We start from the raw sequence: 17,836 nt of genomic DNA on the forward strand, positions 1-17,836 counted from the left end.
TTTGGTTTGAATGTGGATTTTCTGGAGAATTTTCTCTCTCTGTGTCTGTCTCTGTGTGTGTGAGGGGTGGGAGGGATTTGTCTGTTGAGTTTAATGTTTGTTTTCAAGGTTTCAGGGGCTTTTGGGACCCTTAACGTGCTCGAAAACTCTTGAAACTTTGCACACAGGTCAGAACCCACGGCCATCAGGGCCGGGCTGAAGCTGGTACCCCGGCGTGGCCCTTGAACGGGGTTCTAAAACTTGGTCCATAGATCAAACACGCTTGCATGAATTAATATAAAACTCGGTACACATATAGATCTCATTGTGCCGAACAACTTTCCCCCGGTCAAGTTTTACGCCAGCCCAACAGGAAGTCGGCTATTATGGGTTGTTTGGAAAACGCTTGCTGTGGAATGTGAAATACTCCTCCTAGAAAATTCACTGTGTCCCCTACAAACTCGGTGTGCATGTAGTTAAGACTTTGAGGATGCTAAATTGCGGACGGATTTTTGATATCTCGAACGGTTTGGCCGTGGCGAGGAATCGAATTTATGGCGAGAAAAGAGAAACACGAAGTGGAATAACTTCTGCATACATTAACTGATCTTGATGAAACTTAAGCAGTTTGTTCGTGGTAAGAGGCCGATCAGATGGATGTAACTATTGTGAGTCAAAGTTATAGCGCCACCAACTGGCAGCAGGAAGTGTGTCACTTTCAACATGCTTTTGACAAAAGTGGGGTTAGTTTTAAATACAGTAAAAAAAAAATTAGTTTGTATATTTTTCTCATCAAGCCGGACAACTTTCTAATTTACATTCATTAGCTCCAGCCATCAGGAATACAGATATTTTGGTCTGAATGTGGATTTTTTTGCAAAATCAGCCTCTGAATTTTTAGCCACTCCTCTTAAACTATTTATTTTATTCCCACCAAACTTTTTCAACATTATGAAAATACATTAAATATGCTAAATTGTGAACGGATAATAAATATCTCAAACGGTTTTGCTATGGCGAGGGATTAAAGTAATGTCCAAAAAGGAAACACTAAAAGCCTCAAATTTTCTAAAAATGTAATTATATACCATTTATTTCTATATAAAATTATACAAATATCACAACTAAACCCATTTTATTCTGTTTTTGCAATTCAAGAAGAATGAAAAAGTTAAAAACAGGCTATTTAGTGCTATTTGGTTAAACAAAAAAGCAAACATAGGGCTATACTGCCCTCTTGTGTCCAAAAGGACATCAAAATAGTATATAAAACTTTTTACCAGGTAGGCCAATATTGTATTTAAATATACATTTATTAGGTATGTGTCTGAGGATATTTTCCCACCGGTTAATCGACATGTGACACGAGCGGGTGCTTTTAAAACGCTAATATAAAAGTGAAAGAAAAATACAGACGTCCACACTGACATTGATAATGTTGCACACACACGTTGGAAAGAATGATGCTTTTAAACAACACTAAACCGCCATTAGGTGTCGCCAGGCATCCATCTTAATAAGCGAGTCATTGATTCATTCGTTCAAACGATTCGTTCGAATGAGTCGATCATGATTAAGACAGATGTTTATTGATCATTCAATCTTTGAGTCAACCGATTCGTTAAAAATGCTGAATCGTTCAGTTATGAGAAAACACGTGATGCGTGATGGTTCTGCTGTGATCTTTGTTTAACTATTTTTGCTGCTGAAACAGAACAAAAACAGTCAATATTGCATCTAAAATGTAAGTGACTTAACTGGAACTGTTTATTAACCTGTTGTATGAAATCAATGTCACAGTTTCAACTGTGATTGTATTCAGGAAATGACACTCGTCAAGTGAGGTTGCTTCACTGTATCATATGTTATAAAATATATAAAACCTCCATATTTGTAATTTTTATAGTCAGCAGACCTATGTTGTTAACTGATTATTTTTAAAAATAAAATCTCAAACGGTTTTGCTATAGTGAGGGATTAAAGTAATGTCCACAAAGGAAACACTAAAAGCCTCATATATTCTAAAAATGTAATTATACACCATTTATTTCTGTATAAAACTATACAAATGTCACAACTAAACTCATTTTATTCTTTTTTTTTTTTTTTAATTTAAGAATTAAGTTTAAGTTTAAAAAGAGCCAGAACAGTTGTTTAGTCCAAAAAAATAAATATAAATCAAGTCATACATAGTGCTATACTGCCCTCTTGTGTTCAAAATCAGGTAGGCCTATAGTATTTATATATAAATATATTAGGGATGTGACTCTGGAAATATTTCCCCACCGGTTAATCAACGTGTGACAGCGCTGGGGGCTTTTGAATCGCTAACTTAAAAACGAAAGTAAAATATATTCGTCCGCACTGACATTGATAATGGTTGAGCGAGCATTTTCAATGAATTCCTATGGATGGCTCTGTTCTTCTCGTTCCTCGCCATGGACGCGCACCGATATGAATGCCCGTGCAGCAGTGAGCATTTTAGTTTAATTTTAAAATTAGCGCCTTTCGGGGGGTGGATTGCTTGAATTTATTTGACAAAAGCACAATGTTGTGTTTTATTGTGACTGTACACAAATATAAGTTAACACTTTGCAGTTTGAAAGATGTCCTAAATGACGGAGTATGTTTTTATGTGTCCACTGTTCAATCGCGCCCGTGCACACACACACACACACACACACACACACACACACACACACACACACACACACACACACACACACACACACACACACACACACACACACACACACACACACACACACTCACTCCAGCATTGCAATCTTGACATGGCAGCCTGGTCATTATAGCCTTAATAAAATATAATAATAAAATAGTTACACTAAAAATTACACTGCTCTGTTTAAATAGTCAGTAGTACAATTTCTACCATTCACGGTAAGCACCGCTACACTGTGATGTTTCCAAGCACATTTTTGCGCGTGTTAAGAGAATGATTTTTTCCGTTGATATTGGAACACGAGTGAAGTACAAAGCCTATAATAAAGAAAAGTTTAGCATCCAAATACATCGCAAATGCTGAAACATTTTGATTCTAATGAGAGGGTTACGTGAGCCCAACAGTGCTTACTTTCGTTTTTATTTTTACATTAAATTTAAAAAATTTGTTGTGGAATATTTTGAGTATATTTTTGGATTATATTTTATACACATATATATATATATATATATATATATATATATATATATATATATATATATATATATAGCCTCTATATATATATATATATATATATATATATATATATATATATATAAATATAGCTGCGAGCAGCGATGAAGGGCCAAAGCCGGTGGCACCGCCACCCCGGTGCCTTTAGGTAACTAAAGGCACCGGGGTTGCGGTGCCACCGGCTTGGGCCCGTAATCGCTGCTCGCAGCTATTTTTATTATTATTATTGTTCTTCAAGGTTACGGGGGCTTTTGGGGCCTTTAACGTGCTCAAAAACTCATGAAACTTTGCACACGGGTCAGAAGCTGCGGCCATTAGGGCCGGGCTGAAGTTGGTACCCGGGCGTGGCAGGGGGGCTCGACAGCGCCCCCTTGAATGGGGTCCGAGTGCGGTCCGAAAACTTGGTCCATATACCAAACACGCTTGCATGAATTAATATGAAACTCGGTACACATATAGATCTTATCGGGCCGAACAACTTTCGTGCTCTAAGTTTTACGCCAGCCCAACAGGAAGTCGGCTATTATGGGTTGTTTGGAAAACGCATGCTGTGGAATTTGATGTACTCCTCCTAGGAAATTCATCCATTCGCCTCCAAACTCGGTGTGCATGAAGTCAAGACATTGAGGATGATAAATTGCGGACGGATTTTTGAAATCTCGAACGGTTTGGCCGTGGCGAGGAAACTAATTTATGGCGAGAAAATAGACACAGGAAGTGTGTTATAACTTCTGCATACATTAACTGATCTTGATGAAACTTCAGCAGTGTGTTCGTTGTAAGAGGCCGATCAGATGGATGTGACCTTTGTGAGTAAAAGTTATAGCGCCACCAACTGGCAACAGGAAGTGTGTCACTTTCAAAATGCTTTGAAATCACACTCTTATTTTTACCGGATTTGCTTCAAACTTTGTGTATAATGTAAACACACGGCAGATGTAGACCTGTGAAAGGATTTTTGATATCTTTAATACTGTTGCCATGGCAACGCTTCAAACTTTAATATTCTTTTTTGATGCTTTTGAGACTCTTAACATACTTGAAATTGGATGAAACTCGACAGACACATCACACTTATTAGCCCGTAGACTTGTGCAAAGTTTCAGAAACGGGCGTGGTGAGGGGCTCAGTAGCGCCACCTTTAGTCATAAGTGGGGGGGTTAGTTTTATCAACAGCAACAAAACTTGGTATGTGTATTGTTCTCATCAAGACGGACAACTTTCTAATTTACATTAACGATCTCCGACCAACAGGAAGAGAGATATTTTGGTTTGAATGTGGATTTTCTGAAGAATTTTCTCTCCCTCTCTCTGTGTCTCTGTGTGTGTGAGGGGAGGGGGGGATTTGACTATTGCTTTTATATTGTTAATCAAGGTTTCAGGGGCTTTTGGGGTCCTTAACGTGCTCAAAAACTCTTGAAACTTTGCACACAAGTCAGAACCCGGTACCCAGTACTCGGGCGTGGCAGGGGGGCTCAACAGCGCCCCCTTGAACGGTGTCCCAAAACTTGGTCCATAGATCAAACACGCTTGCATGAATTAATATGAAACTCGGTACACATATAGATCTCATCGGGCCGAACAACTTTCCCCCGGTCAAGTTTTACGCCAGCCCAACAGGAAGTCGGCTATTATGGGTTGTTTGGAAAACGCTTGCTGTGGAATGCGAAGTACTCCTCCTAGAAAATTAATTAAATTGTCACCAAACTCGGTGTGCATGAAGTCAAGACATTGAGGATTCTAAATTGCGGACGGATTTTTGATATCTCGAACGGTTTGGCCGTGGCGAGGAAACGATTTTATGGCGAGAAAATAGAAACACGAAGTGGAATAACTTATGCATACATTAACTGATCTTGATGAAACTTCAACAGTGTGTTCGTGGTAAGAGGCCGATCAGATGGATGTAACTATTGTGAGTCAAAGTTATAGCGCCACCAACTGGCAGCAGGAAATGTGTCACTTTCAACATGCTTTTGACAAAAGTGGGCGGGTTAGTTTTAACTACAGTAAAAAAAAAAATAGTTTGTATATTGTACTCATCAAGCCGGACAACTTTCTAATTTACATTCATTAGCTCCGGCCATCTGGAAGTCAGATATTTTGGTCTGAATGTGGATTTTTTGGATATTTCAGACTCTTGAGTTTTTAGTTACTCCTCCTTATACATAGGGCTATACTGCCCTCTTGTGTTCAAAATCAGGTAGGCCTATTGTATCTATATAAAAATATACTAGGTAATATGTGACTTTGAGAATATTTTACCACCGGTTAATCGACGTGTGACACCACTGGGGGCTTTTGAATAATGACGGAGTATGTTTTTATGTGTCCACTGTTCAAACGCGCCCACGCCACACACACACACACACACACACACACACACACGGTTTACTATCTTTGTGGGGACTCTCCATAGTCTTAATTTTTTTTATACTGTATAAACTGTATATGCTATCTCCTCACACTAACCCTACCCCTAAACCTACCTATCACAGAAAACTTTCTGCATTTTTACATTTCCAAAAAAACTCATTCTGTATGATTTGTAAGCTTGTTTACCCATGGGGACCTCTATTTAGGTCCCCACTGTGACACGAGTCCCCATGAGTCTGTATGCATTCAGGTTGAAGTCCCCACCGGGATAGAAAAACATGAACACACACACACACACACACACACACACACACACACATTCCAGCATTGTAATCTTGACATCGCAGCCTGTTCATTATGGCCTTCATAAAATATAATAATAAAATAGTCAACCTAACATATAACAATTACACTGCTCTAAATAGTCAGTAGTACAATTCATACATTCACAGTAAGCACCGCTCCACTGTGGTGTTTCCAAGCACATTTTTGCGCTTGTGAAGAGGATGATTTTTTCCGTCGATATTGGAACACGAGTGAAGAACAAAGCCTATAATAAAGAATAGTTTAGCATCCAAATACATCGCAAATGTTGAAACATTTTGATTCTAATGAGAGGGTTACGTGAGCCCAACACTGCTTTCTTTCATTTTTATTTTTACATTAAATTTAAAGGATTTGTTGTGGAATATTTTGAGTGTATCATAAAATCAGAATAAAAAATAAATAAATAAATATATATATATATATATATATATATATATATATATATATATATATATAAAAAAAAAAAAATATATATATATATATATATATATATATATATATATATATATATATATATATAGCTGCGAGCAGCGATGAAGGGCCAAAGCCGGCCGCACCGCCACCCTAAAGGCACCGGGGTTGCGGTGCCACCGGCTTGGGCCCGTAATCGCTGCTCGCAGCTATATATTTTTTTTTGCCTTTTTGCCACTTTTGGGGCCCTTAACGTGCTCAAAAGCTCTTGAAATTTTGCACACACGTCAGAACCTGCAGCCATCAGGGCCGGGCTGAAGTTGGTACCGGGGCGTGGCAGGGGGGCTCGACAGCGCCCCCTTGAACACGGTCTGAAAACTTGGTCCATATATCAAACACGCTTGCATGAATTAATATGAAACTCGGTACACATATAGATCTCATCAGGCCGAACAACTTCCGCACTCTAAGTTATTAGCTCCGCTCAACAGGAAGTCGGCTATTATGGGTTGTTTGAAAAACGCATGCTGTGGAATTTGATGTACTCCTCCTAGAGAATTCATCCACTCGCCTCCAAACTCGGTCAGCATGAAGTCAAGACATTGAGGATGCTAAATTGCGGACGGATTTTTGATATCTTGAACGGTTTGGCGGTGGCGAGGAAACGAATTTATGGCGAGAAAAGATAAAAACAAAGTGTTATAACTTCTGCATACATTAACTGATCTTGATGAAACTTCAGCAGTGTGTTCGTGGTAAGAGGCCGATCACATGTATGTAACTATTGTGAGTAAAAGTTATAGCGCCACCAACTGGCAGCAGGAAGTGTGTCACTTTCTAAATGCTTTTGACAAAAGTGAAGGGGTTAATTTTATGTACAGTCACAAAAATCAGTACACATATTGGTCTCATCGAGCCGGACAATTTTCTAATTTACAGTAATTAGCTCCGAGTAACAGGAAGTCAGACATTTTGGTTTGAATGTGGATTTCTTTGCAAAATCAGCCTCTGTATTTTTACCCACTCCTCTTAAGTGGTTTATTTTATTCCCACCAAACTTTTTCAACATGATGAAAATACATTAAAGATGCTAAATTGTAAACAAACGGTTATATTTACGGTGTAAATATCTCAAACGGTTTTGCTATGGCGAGGGATTAAAGTAATGTCAAAAAAGGAAACACTAAAAACCTATCTTCTAAAAATGTAATTATACACCATTTATTTCTATCTAAAATTATACAAATATCAGAACTAAACCCATTTTATTTTATTTTTTTTCAATTTAATAATTGTTTATTTATTTTGTTACATATATATAATGTATATATTTTTTTTGTTACATTTATTATATATATATATATATATATATATATATATATATATATATATATATAAATATAGCTGCGAGCAGCGATTGCGGGCCCAAGTCGGTGACACCGCCTTGGGCCCGCAATCGCTGCTCGCAGCTATATTTCATATTGCTGTCAGATAACTGCTACAATCATCCTCTTCATGTTGAGAAACCGTTTTACCTCTCTTTAAATGGTCTGTTATGATCTGAGCAGCAGCTGTTGTAGTAGGTATAGCAGTGTGCAGTGTGGAACAGATGGTTATGCATATTCAGACAAGTTCTATTCACTGTAAAAAGGAATTAGCATCTCTAATGTGAGTGTGTGACAGGAGGGTCAGAAGGCCCATTGATGTCAGGAATGACCCTGCTGGTCTGCTCTTCATGACTTTCCAAGGACCCCCAATCAGTCATAATCCCTATTAATTGCTTTTTTTTTTGTACAGTTCTGAACATTTGGAAGCAGTAACAGACAGTATGGTAAACCAAAGTAAGACCAACATCTGTAAATACATTTAGCCCCCGAAATTTAGTACACTTGCAAAAAAAGAAAAAGAAAAAAAAAGAAAAAGGTTTCTGACCAAATACTATGGTAATATGGTAAACATTCAGTACTATGGTATATATCAGAAGTATAACTGTAAACATTTCTATGCAAATTAATTCATTATTGAATCATTAATATATTAACATCAGGTACCACTGGGGAATGAAATGTAGTTTCTCAGGCACACACTCAACACTCTTTATTTTTTTTTTGCATAACATAGATGTCTACAGATCATAAGTTGCAGTCCATCTCTTAAACATGAGATGATGCATTCTTAATGTATGTGGGGGAGTTTGAGTTATTTAATGTCTTCGGAAGAAGATACATAGGCAGAGAACAAAATTAATCGGCAGGGAATTCACTGTGCACAGAATCCTCTTCAGAAGATATGAATAGAGTATGAAACATTACATGTTCACGTATTAAAAGGGCAGTCGTGGTCGACGCGCCCAAGGCCACTATATCGGCTGATATTTGACATTTGCTTATTATCACCATCGACTGATACGTTTTTCTGTTTGGCCAATGTGTCGGAAGTGGAACTTTTATTTTGACAGCCCTGAGAATGCCAGCGCCTGAGAACACAGTACTCCTACTCTCCGTCTTCTTTAATTTACATTCTCTGTTTAACAGTTCTGTCATATAAGTTATTATATTACACGTTATTATACATATTATATGTTATTACTGTATGATATATAAATATTGTATTGTTTTTCCTTTTATATTATGTTGACTAATAATAATTAAGATAAATAAGATAATTTAAAATAAGGTTGTTTTGGACCTTAAAAATAGCTTAAATCGGATGCGGACAGGAGAGTTTAAGACAATCTTTAAATCCTTGCTTTCAAACTGCTATCTATCTTTCTGTCCAGTTGGCCACTATATCCTATTCATGTCATGTTCACTGTGTGCTGTATGTAAAATTAAGTGTTCCCTTGTCTTCCTTTGAATATATGATATGAATATATTCCTTTAAATATGATGATTTCCACTACGCACAAACTTTTATTTTATTTCAGGTTGTTGTTTTTTTTTTACAGATTTTATTTATTTCCAATTCAGTAAATATTAAGTAAAATAAATATAAATTTTGTTTGAGCAAGTGTTATGTGTGTGATTTATATCGGACATCAAATAAATCGATATCAGCCGATCACTAAAGGGCAGTGCTTAAGATAGAAGAGAATTACAATTTCCAGAATCCTCATTCTAAATGTTGTATTTCGCCTCTTCTAAGTGCCACTATAGATACAAATACTAGTATTTTCAAATTTCCATTCGATTTTGGCTAAAATCTATTCATTGAAATGCATTTGGAAGTGTCTGTAATTAAACTCTTCATCTTACAGTAACTGTTATGATGTGGCAGGAATGAAGCAGAGAGAGAATCCATATGCAAGCGTTATTTTAATAAAACAAACAGGAAATCCAGGCAGACAACAGAACACGGAACTCAGGACAGGAACATGGAAACAGCTACAACGACCGACAAACAACAACTGAAGCACAGAGGTTTAAATACAAATGCAAACAAGCTAAACAAGATAACAAGAGGGCGTGGTAAATAATAAACTCCTGGGAAGACTAATAAACAAGAAAAACTACAAAGGACTACAAAACATGGCACAGAACAGGAAATAACAAGTCCACACAAGACAAGGGGAACACAAGACAGGAATCATGACAGTAACAGTCTCACCCCATGTCATATGACCTGAGCGTGAAGATGGATTGTCACCGATGGGCATCTGATTTCATATGACATGATTTTGTCTCAATGAGGTGTCAAAACACCAAATACATGAACTTACTCCTCTCTGGTGTCAAGGGAAATGTCGCTAAAGCAATATAAAATATTATCTGTCTGATATATTTCATGTGGTCTTAGAAATCTAAATCTGCATCAATAAGAGTAATGCAACCCACACTCAATATGTTCAGTGTTCAAAAACAATACTTAAAATATATACATGATTAATAAGCACAGCAAAAAAGAAAAAAAAAAAATCAAAGTTAACACAAAGCATTTGCTGGAGCGAATTCCGACAAAACACAAAATTTCTTTTTCTCCCCCTACAGGCTGCTTTGAGTGTTGCATCAAGTGTCTGGGCGGTGTCCCCTATGCCTCTTTGGTGGCCACCATCTTGTGCTTTTCGGGTGTGGCTCTGTTCTGCGGCTGTGGGCATGTGGCACTTACGGGCACTGTGACCATGGTGGAAAACCACTTTTCTCGCATCACCTCCGACCATGCAACCCTCATTGATGTGTAAGTGTGCTCGTATAAATGGCCATGATAATTAAAATACCACAGATACAGTAACTCCCCAATGATAGCTGTGTCCATATATTTAGATTGCTACTGTGAGGTGCTTGAGGTGTTATAATTGTTACATTAGGGTATAAAGAGATGAAAGAAAGCAAATCTTGATCTCGTTTATCTGGTAACACTTTACAATAAGGTTCCATTTGTTAATATTAGTTAACATATAAACTAACAATTAAAAATACTTCTAAAACATTTATTAATCGTAGTTAATGTTCATTTCAACATTTACTTATACATTATTAGAATCGAAAGTTGTATCTGTTAATATTATTTAATGGCAATTAAATGACAATATTTTTTGTGATATCAACTTCAAATTTGGAATACAACATTGGTTAGACATATGCCTTTGATTTTCCAGAAAAAGAGTCCAAATTATTATGTAAAATATATATTTTGTATAAAATTTAAACTGTTTAGTTCAGTACATTTGCTTTAAAGTATATTTTTATAGCTTTTTTTCACTTGAACTTTTGAATTTTTGCTTTAACTTCTTCAAGAATCTGCTGAGTGTCTTATTTAAAAAGTGACCAACCTTAGGTCTATGCGTTAACTAGCACAACTTTATTGTAGTGTTATAGTTTATAATTTTCTACCTGTTTGAATTCATGTCCACATGTTAGAACACAGTGACATGCTCAAGAGTGAGTATGTGGTGAGAAATGACCTCTAGAGTGCCAGCAAATAACTGGCTGTACTTTCTGTACCATCATGTCATCTTGAGCTTTACTGGGAGCAAATGGCCTTTGATTTCATGTGTACATACAGTGTGCAGTAAACACAGTACCTAAAATCTGCCAAGAGTTCATGTGCAGCCCCCACATCAAAATACAATTAATCATTGCCACAATTGTTTACAGAGCAGGAACTCTGGCAAATGTGTTCTTAAATAAACCATGCCTTTATGTTTTGGTATCATTCTATCTAAACTGATCTGTTTTCATGCATGCGAGTTAGAACTAAGAAGTTGAAATTGAAAATCCTTTCGTGGTCACTACGAGTTACATCATGACGACGAATAGGGTTTTGCTTAGAAAGCCTCTCACCTTCGAGTATTACAAAACGAGCAAATGGCAAGGAAATGCCATGGGTCTGCGGAATTTGTATAGCGTAACTCTGCCCCACCTCGTGGGTATATAAGGAAGTACGCTGGCAACATGCAGATATGTTTTTCGCTTCGGAGCCAAGATCCACTCTTCACTCCACAAGCCATCCTGAGAGCTTCATTCTCTTCACTCTTCGAGATGAGCTTCTCTCCAGGTGTTGGTGTGACAGCGATTTCCAGCGAGTGCGCATTGCCTGCTGATAGGGTGACGTGACGTCCTGAAAAATTCGGGACAGTCACGAAATCCGAGCTCTAATTGTGCCGAAAATTATACTAAAGCAAAATCTTGAGTAGTTATTGTCTGATAAAACATTAAAAACTGTCCGACGTGTCCGTGGAGGTTGAGTCGTCCTGCAGCCAGCCCCCGCCGGCTGCTCATTGGCTGCAGCATCTTTTTTGTTTCTTTATTTGAAGTTCTACAAAGATACCTATGCGCAAATTTAGATATGCATTGATAAGCTAATTTTCATTCATTCTTCGTTGACATGGCTGGTGTACCGGAATCCCAACACGCCGCTAATAAGCAAAAACATCTCTGCCAGCCAGCTGTAAGGGAGTGATTGATTGGTCAACAGTCATTGTTTTGTTTGTTTTTCCCTATAACATTAGAGTGTATTATAGGCTATGTAGTCTAATATCATAGTAGGACTATGATACCATAGTAGCCCCCCCGAACACCATCCCGAATTTCAGCCAATCTCAACTGGTCACCCTACCTGCTGATCTGTGCAGTGATCTGCCAGTGTGTGTTTCTCCCTGGTCGCTTCAACACTTTGCAGAGTTTTTTCCTCTCACAAAAGATCTTGTGCGTGGCACGTCTTTTTAATGATGTCTCGCCCGTGCACTTCTGGTTGCGGTCGGACTGTTTCCGAGAACAATTGATGGGCACAATCGCTGCCTTGCGTAGATCACGCTAAGGCAGCCTTTGTTGATGAATCATGTTCTCACTGTGGGAACATGACCTTCGCGACACTGCGGTCGAGACTCAATGGCCTCGTTAGAGGGAGAGTCCCCTCATCCATTTATATTACAGTAAAATGTATCATGTTTAAACTATAGTATGTGTTTGGCTTGTTATATTTTACAGACAATCACTTTTAGAGAACTAAATGTTGAACATATCACAGATATAACTACACATGATGACTGAGCATCTCTTATGCTCACAAAGACTGCATTTATTTTGAGTAAACAGTAAAAACAGTAATATTGTGGATTGTATTATTACAATTTAAAGTAAATGTTTTCAGTGTCACTGTCACATGATCCTTCAGAAATCATTCTAATATGCTCACGGTTTCACCTGCCGTCAGACCTTCACCCCGTGGACGAACCTCAGCTTTCTACGGGCCGGAGTGCCCTTAGAACGAGTTTCCAGGCATGTTGTTGTCTCAACAGATGCCTCCACCATGGGCTGGGGTGCCATGTGCAATGGACATGCTGCCACGGGCTCCTGGACAGGACCCCAGCTCCTTTGACATGTCAATTGCCTCGAGTTGCTGGCGGTACATTTGGCTCTGCACTGCTTCCGTGCATTGCTCAAGAACCAGCACATACTAGTCCGCTCAGACAATACCGCGACAGTAGCATACATCAACCGACAAGGTGGTCTACACTCCCGCCGTATGTCGCAACTCACCCGCCACCGCCTCCTATGGAGTCAGAAGCATCTGAGGTCGCTTCGAGCCATTTATATCCCGGGAGACCTGAAACGTGCAGCCGACGAGCTCTCACGGTTTCAGCCTCTTCCTATAGAATGGAGACTCCATCCCCAGACGGTTCAGCTGATTTGGGAACAGTTCGGGGACGCACAGATAGATCTGTTTGCGTCCCACGACTCTTCCCATTGCAGCCTGTTTTACTCCCTGACTGAGGGCATGCTCGGCACGGACGTACTGGCGCACAGCTGGCTGCGGGGCCTCCGCAAGTATGTGTTTCCCCCAGTGAGCCTTCTTGCATAGACCCTGTGCAAGATCAGGGAGGACGAGGAGCAGGTCATTCTGGTTGCGCCTCATTGGCCCACCCGGACCTGGTTCTCCGAACTAGTACTCCTCGCAACAGTACCTCCCTGGCCAATTCCTCGGAGGAAGGACCTCCTTTTTCAGAGATGGGGCACCATATGGCACCCTTGTCCTGATCTGTGGAACCTCCACTTGTGGCTCCTGGACTGGACGAGGCAGGTTTGAGTACCCTACCACCACCGCTGGTGGCTACCATCACTTCCGCTAGAGCATCGTCCACGAGACATGCCTACACGTTGAAGTGGAACCTCTTCATCACCTGATGCTCTTCTCACTGAGAAGACCCCAGAAAATGGCGACCAGTGTCGTGCTTTCCTTCCTGCAAGATGGGTTGGAGCGAAGGCTGTCTCCCTTAACCCTTAAGGTGTATGTTGCCGCTATCGCCGCACATCATGATGCAGTCGAAGGTAAGTCCATGGGAAAGCACGACCTGGTCATCAGGTTCCTGAGAGGAGCGAGGAGACTAAATCCTCCTCACTCTCCTCTCGTACCCTCTTGGGACCTCGCAGTGTTTCTATCCGCCCTGCAGAGTGCTCCCTTTGAGCCGTTGCAATCAGTCGAGCTTAAGTTCCTGTCAATGAAGACAGCGCTCCTGGTTGTATTGGCCTCCATCAAGAGGGTAGGGTAACTGCAGGCATATTCAATTGACGAAGCGTGCCTGGAATTCGGGCCGGCATATCACGTGATCCTGAGACCCCGGCCTGGATACGTGCCCAAGGTTCCCACCACTCCCTTTCGAGACCAGGTGGTGAACCTGCAAGCGCTGCCCTTGGAGGACCCAGCCTTGGCACTGCTCTGTCCAGTACACGCCCTCCGTGCATACATAGACAGAACACAGTGTTTCAGGACCTCAGACCAGCTCTTTGTCTGTTATGGTGGGAAGCTGAAGGCAAAGGCTCTCTCCAAGCAAAGGTTGTCTCACTGGATAGTGGACGCCATTGCTTTGGCATACCAGCAGCAAGGTCGACCATGCCCCCTTGGTGTGAAGGCACACTCCACCCAGAGTGTGGCTTCCTCTTGGGCTCTAGCGCATGGCGCCTCGCTAACAGACATCTGCAGAGCGACACCCAACACATTCGCGAGATTCTACAATCTCCAAGTGGAGCCAGTGTCCTCTCATGTATTCGCTTCAACTAGCCGGTACTAGGATCTGCTCAGGTGTCTTCGCTTGCTCGCCATTCCACTCCTCGGACTGGATACATGCGATATTCTCCTCAGGTGAGCTTCCCCGAGAAGCCCTGAGTTCCTCCAGCGCTGTTGACATCAACACCAAAGTTAGGCATGTGCATGTTTCCCCCCTTTGGCGACCCCCACATGTGTATTTCCACTCTAAGCCTCTATGAGCATGTGTATTTCCCTTGGCAAGCCACCTTGCCCCCCCCTGAGGTTGAAACTTTCCACCCTGCGGGCTGGACACCCCAGTGTTTCTCCATATGCAGCCTGTTCGCAGATCATATGTGTATTCTGTAAGTCACCCCCCCCCCCCCCCCCCCCTTCGGGCAGGCTCTATTTGCATATTTCCACTGAGATATGCTTCTCAGTGTACCTTGGTATTCCTGTGTTAAGTAGTCTCACGACAGGGCACTGGAAGACAGCTGAGGTGGCGTGATTAGACTGGGAACCCCATTCGTCGTCACGACGTAACTCGTAGTGACCACGAAAGGGAACGTCTCGGCAGTATGTAACCCTCGTTCCCTGAGTAGGGAACGGAGACGTTTCGTTCGGAGACTTCCGCTGTACCGCTGGAACGCCTGAGTTCAGTCTCGGCTCCTCAGCGAAGAAACGTATCTGCATGTTGCCAGCGTGCTTCCTTATATACCCACGAGGTGGGATGGAGTTATGCTATGCAAATTCCACAGACCCATGGCATTTCCTTGCCATTGGCTCATTTTGTAATACTCGAAGGTGAGAGGCTTTCTAAGCGAAACCCCATTCGTCGCCACAACGTAACGTCTCCTTTCCCTACTCAGGAAACAAGGGTTACATACGTAACCAAGGCGTTTCTCCATATAAATATTTGACAATTTTGAGGGATTGTTGCCCACCTCTTACATTAACACATTCAATATAGATAAATATTCCTTTGTTATGAAGGGTTCAGATTTTGCAGTACATCATCTATGGAATCGCCTGCTTCTTCTTCCTATATGGCATCATCCTGTTGGCTGAGGGCTTCTACACCACCAGTGCTGTCAAAGAGATGCACAGCGAGTTCAAGACGACTGTGTGTGGACGCTGCATCAGTGCCATGGTAATGCCAGCACGCACATAAAAGCATGGACATACAAAACAAGGCACAGTAGAAAAACATGCCTCTACCTGCAAAACTCCAAAGAAGTACCCATACATAAAATTGAGTTTCAGTTTCCAGCATTCCTTGGACAATACTATGTTTTGACCTCAAAACACTTTTGCCATAGTGCATGATTTGTAGACTAATACATTTTGATGTTTGCATAACATAACCAGCCCCACTTGAGGAGCATTAACCTTTTAGTGCCACTCACCAGACAATTAATTTCCAAACTGCTGTGATATAGACCCAACCAATGAGAGACAAGGCAGCCAGATTCACATCATCAGTTTCAGATAAAACTGAATGCACTTTTAGCGGTACTTTTTTGTATTTTTATAGTCTTTATGATGTCTAATAAGCAAATGTTGATGATCCCTACTTGAAATATTGTCACATGTTGGTCCAAATGAACATCTCCCATAATAAGGAGTTACTATTCAAACCGTTATATTGGTATTATATTTATTGAAAGAAAACCACTCATATAGTCAAATGTGTGTGTATATATAGGGTATATGGGTAAAGGGTAAAGGGCAATGATGTCTATTCATCATACAGCAGGTCTTCATAATCGACCTCTTGCTCCTCGTCTTCTTCACCATCTCCATCCATCTCCTCGACTGTTTCCTCTAGCAAGTCAGTGAGTGAAGTGGGGAGGATAGGTCCACAAGACCACACTGGTTCCAGGGTACCCTCTTCAGTCTTTTCCCAGCCTTGGCCAGGATCATGGGGCTTGGGACACCAAAATATCGGTGTGGCTGCTCTCTTGTAGTTGGCCAGATGGTGGTTGACATGGACACGGTTGATGTGTGGGACCAGGTTGTCTCTGCAGGGCGGGAGCCGGGACAAATCCACCTTGAATCTGGTGATAAGCGTCTCATCCTCTCCAATCATTTTTTTCAGCATGATGCTGCGCATGTTGTTCACAGATTTTTCGTGGGTCTGGCCATACATTACACATGTAAATGCCTCGATGTCCTCCACCACATCTGGCTCCACAGACCACTGATCACCAAGTTTTCTGAGGACATAAATAATTATAGTATTGCAAAGTCACAATGTATCAATACCTATGTTAAGCATTAATTGCCATTACATGCTACAGGATATCTGACTAAAAATACTCACTTGAAGGCTGCATGGTACTTTAGATTACTCTGCAGCTTTCTCAGAGGCCCAACCTTCCCTTTGCCTCTAAAGGTACTTGTAACGTCTTCTCCTGTGAAGACGTACAGTACTGTGCAAAAGTCTTAGGCATGTTAATATCCCCACCCCAAAAATGTCCCCAAAAATGGTTTTAAGTCAGTTATTTATATCTTTTGCTGTAGTGTGTCAGTAGGAAATATCAGTTTACATTTCCAAACATTCTTTTTGCCATTAATTGTAAGGTTTCTTCAAGCATCTTGGAGACCTTCCCGCAGTTCTTCTGGATTTAGTCTGTCTCAGTTTCTTATGTTTCTTCATGTAATCACAGACGGACTCGATGATGGTGAGATCAGATCATACCGGAGATCAGATCATACTGGCTATTGTCAGATTCCTTGTGCATACAGAAATTTCACTGGATTATTACAATTAATGGCAAAAAGAATGTTTGGAAATGTAAACTGATAGTTCCTACTGACATACTACAGCAAAAGAAATGAATAACTGACTTAAAACCATTTTTGGGGACATTTTTGGGGTGGGGATATTAACATGCCTAAGACTTTTGTACAGTAATGTATAGGCAGAGTATTGTTGTGCAGTAGTCTGCCCCCTTAAATTCTGCCAGTTCGCTGACATTTAGGATCCGCCTGTGCTTTCCGGTCCCAATGTCGATGCAGATGGTCAGCGGGACGGATTGGGCGTGGTGTAGGAGGATGAAGAAAATGTCTGTGTCTGGAGTCCTC

General features: G+C 40.7%; 1 protein-coding gene across 3 annotated transcripts in view; it reads left to right on the plus strand.

Moving 5' to 3' along the window:
- The window catches only part of gpm6ba (glycoprotein M6Ba), a 297,792-nt gene that overhangs the window by 263,947 nt on the left and 16,009 nt on the right, over positions 1 to 17,836 (plus strand). For all 3 annotated transcript variants that reach the window (XM_079852202.1, XM_079852203.1, XM_079852201.1), the window contains exons 2-3: positions 10,276 to 10,462; positions 15,743 to 15,899. In XM_079852202.1, coding sequence (XP_079708328.1) covers positions 10,276 to 10,462; positions 15,743 to 15,899 — 344 coding nt within the window. The remainder of the gene's footprint in view (positions 1 to 10,275; positions 10,463 to 15,742; positions 15,900 to 17,836) is intronic.

The sequence above is a fragment of the Squalius cephalus genome (assembly GCF_949319135.1).
Source record: "Squalius cephalus genome assembly, chromosome: 2".
In the NCBI taxonomy this organism is placed as follows: domain Eukaryota; kingdom Metazoa; phylum Chordata; class Actinopteri; order Cypriniformes; family Leuciscidae; genus Squalius; species Squalius cephalus.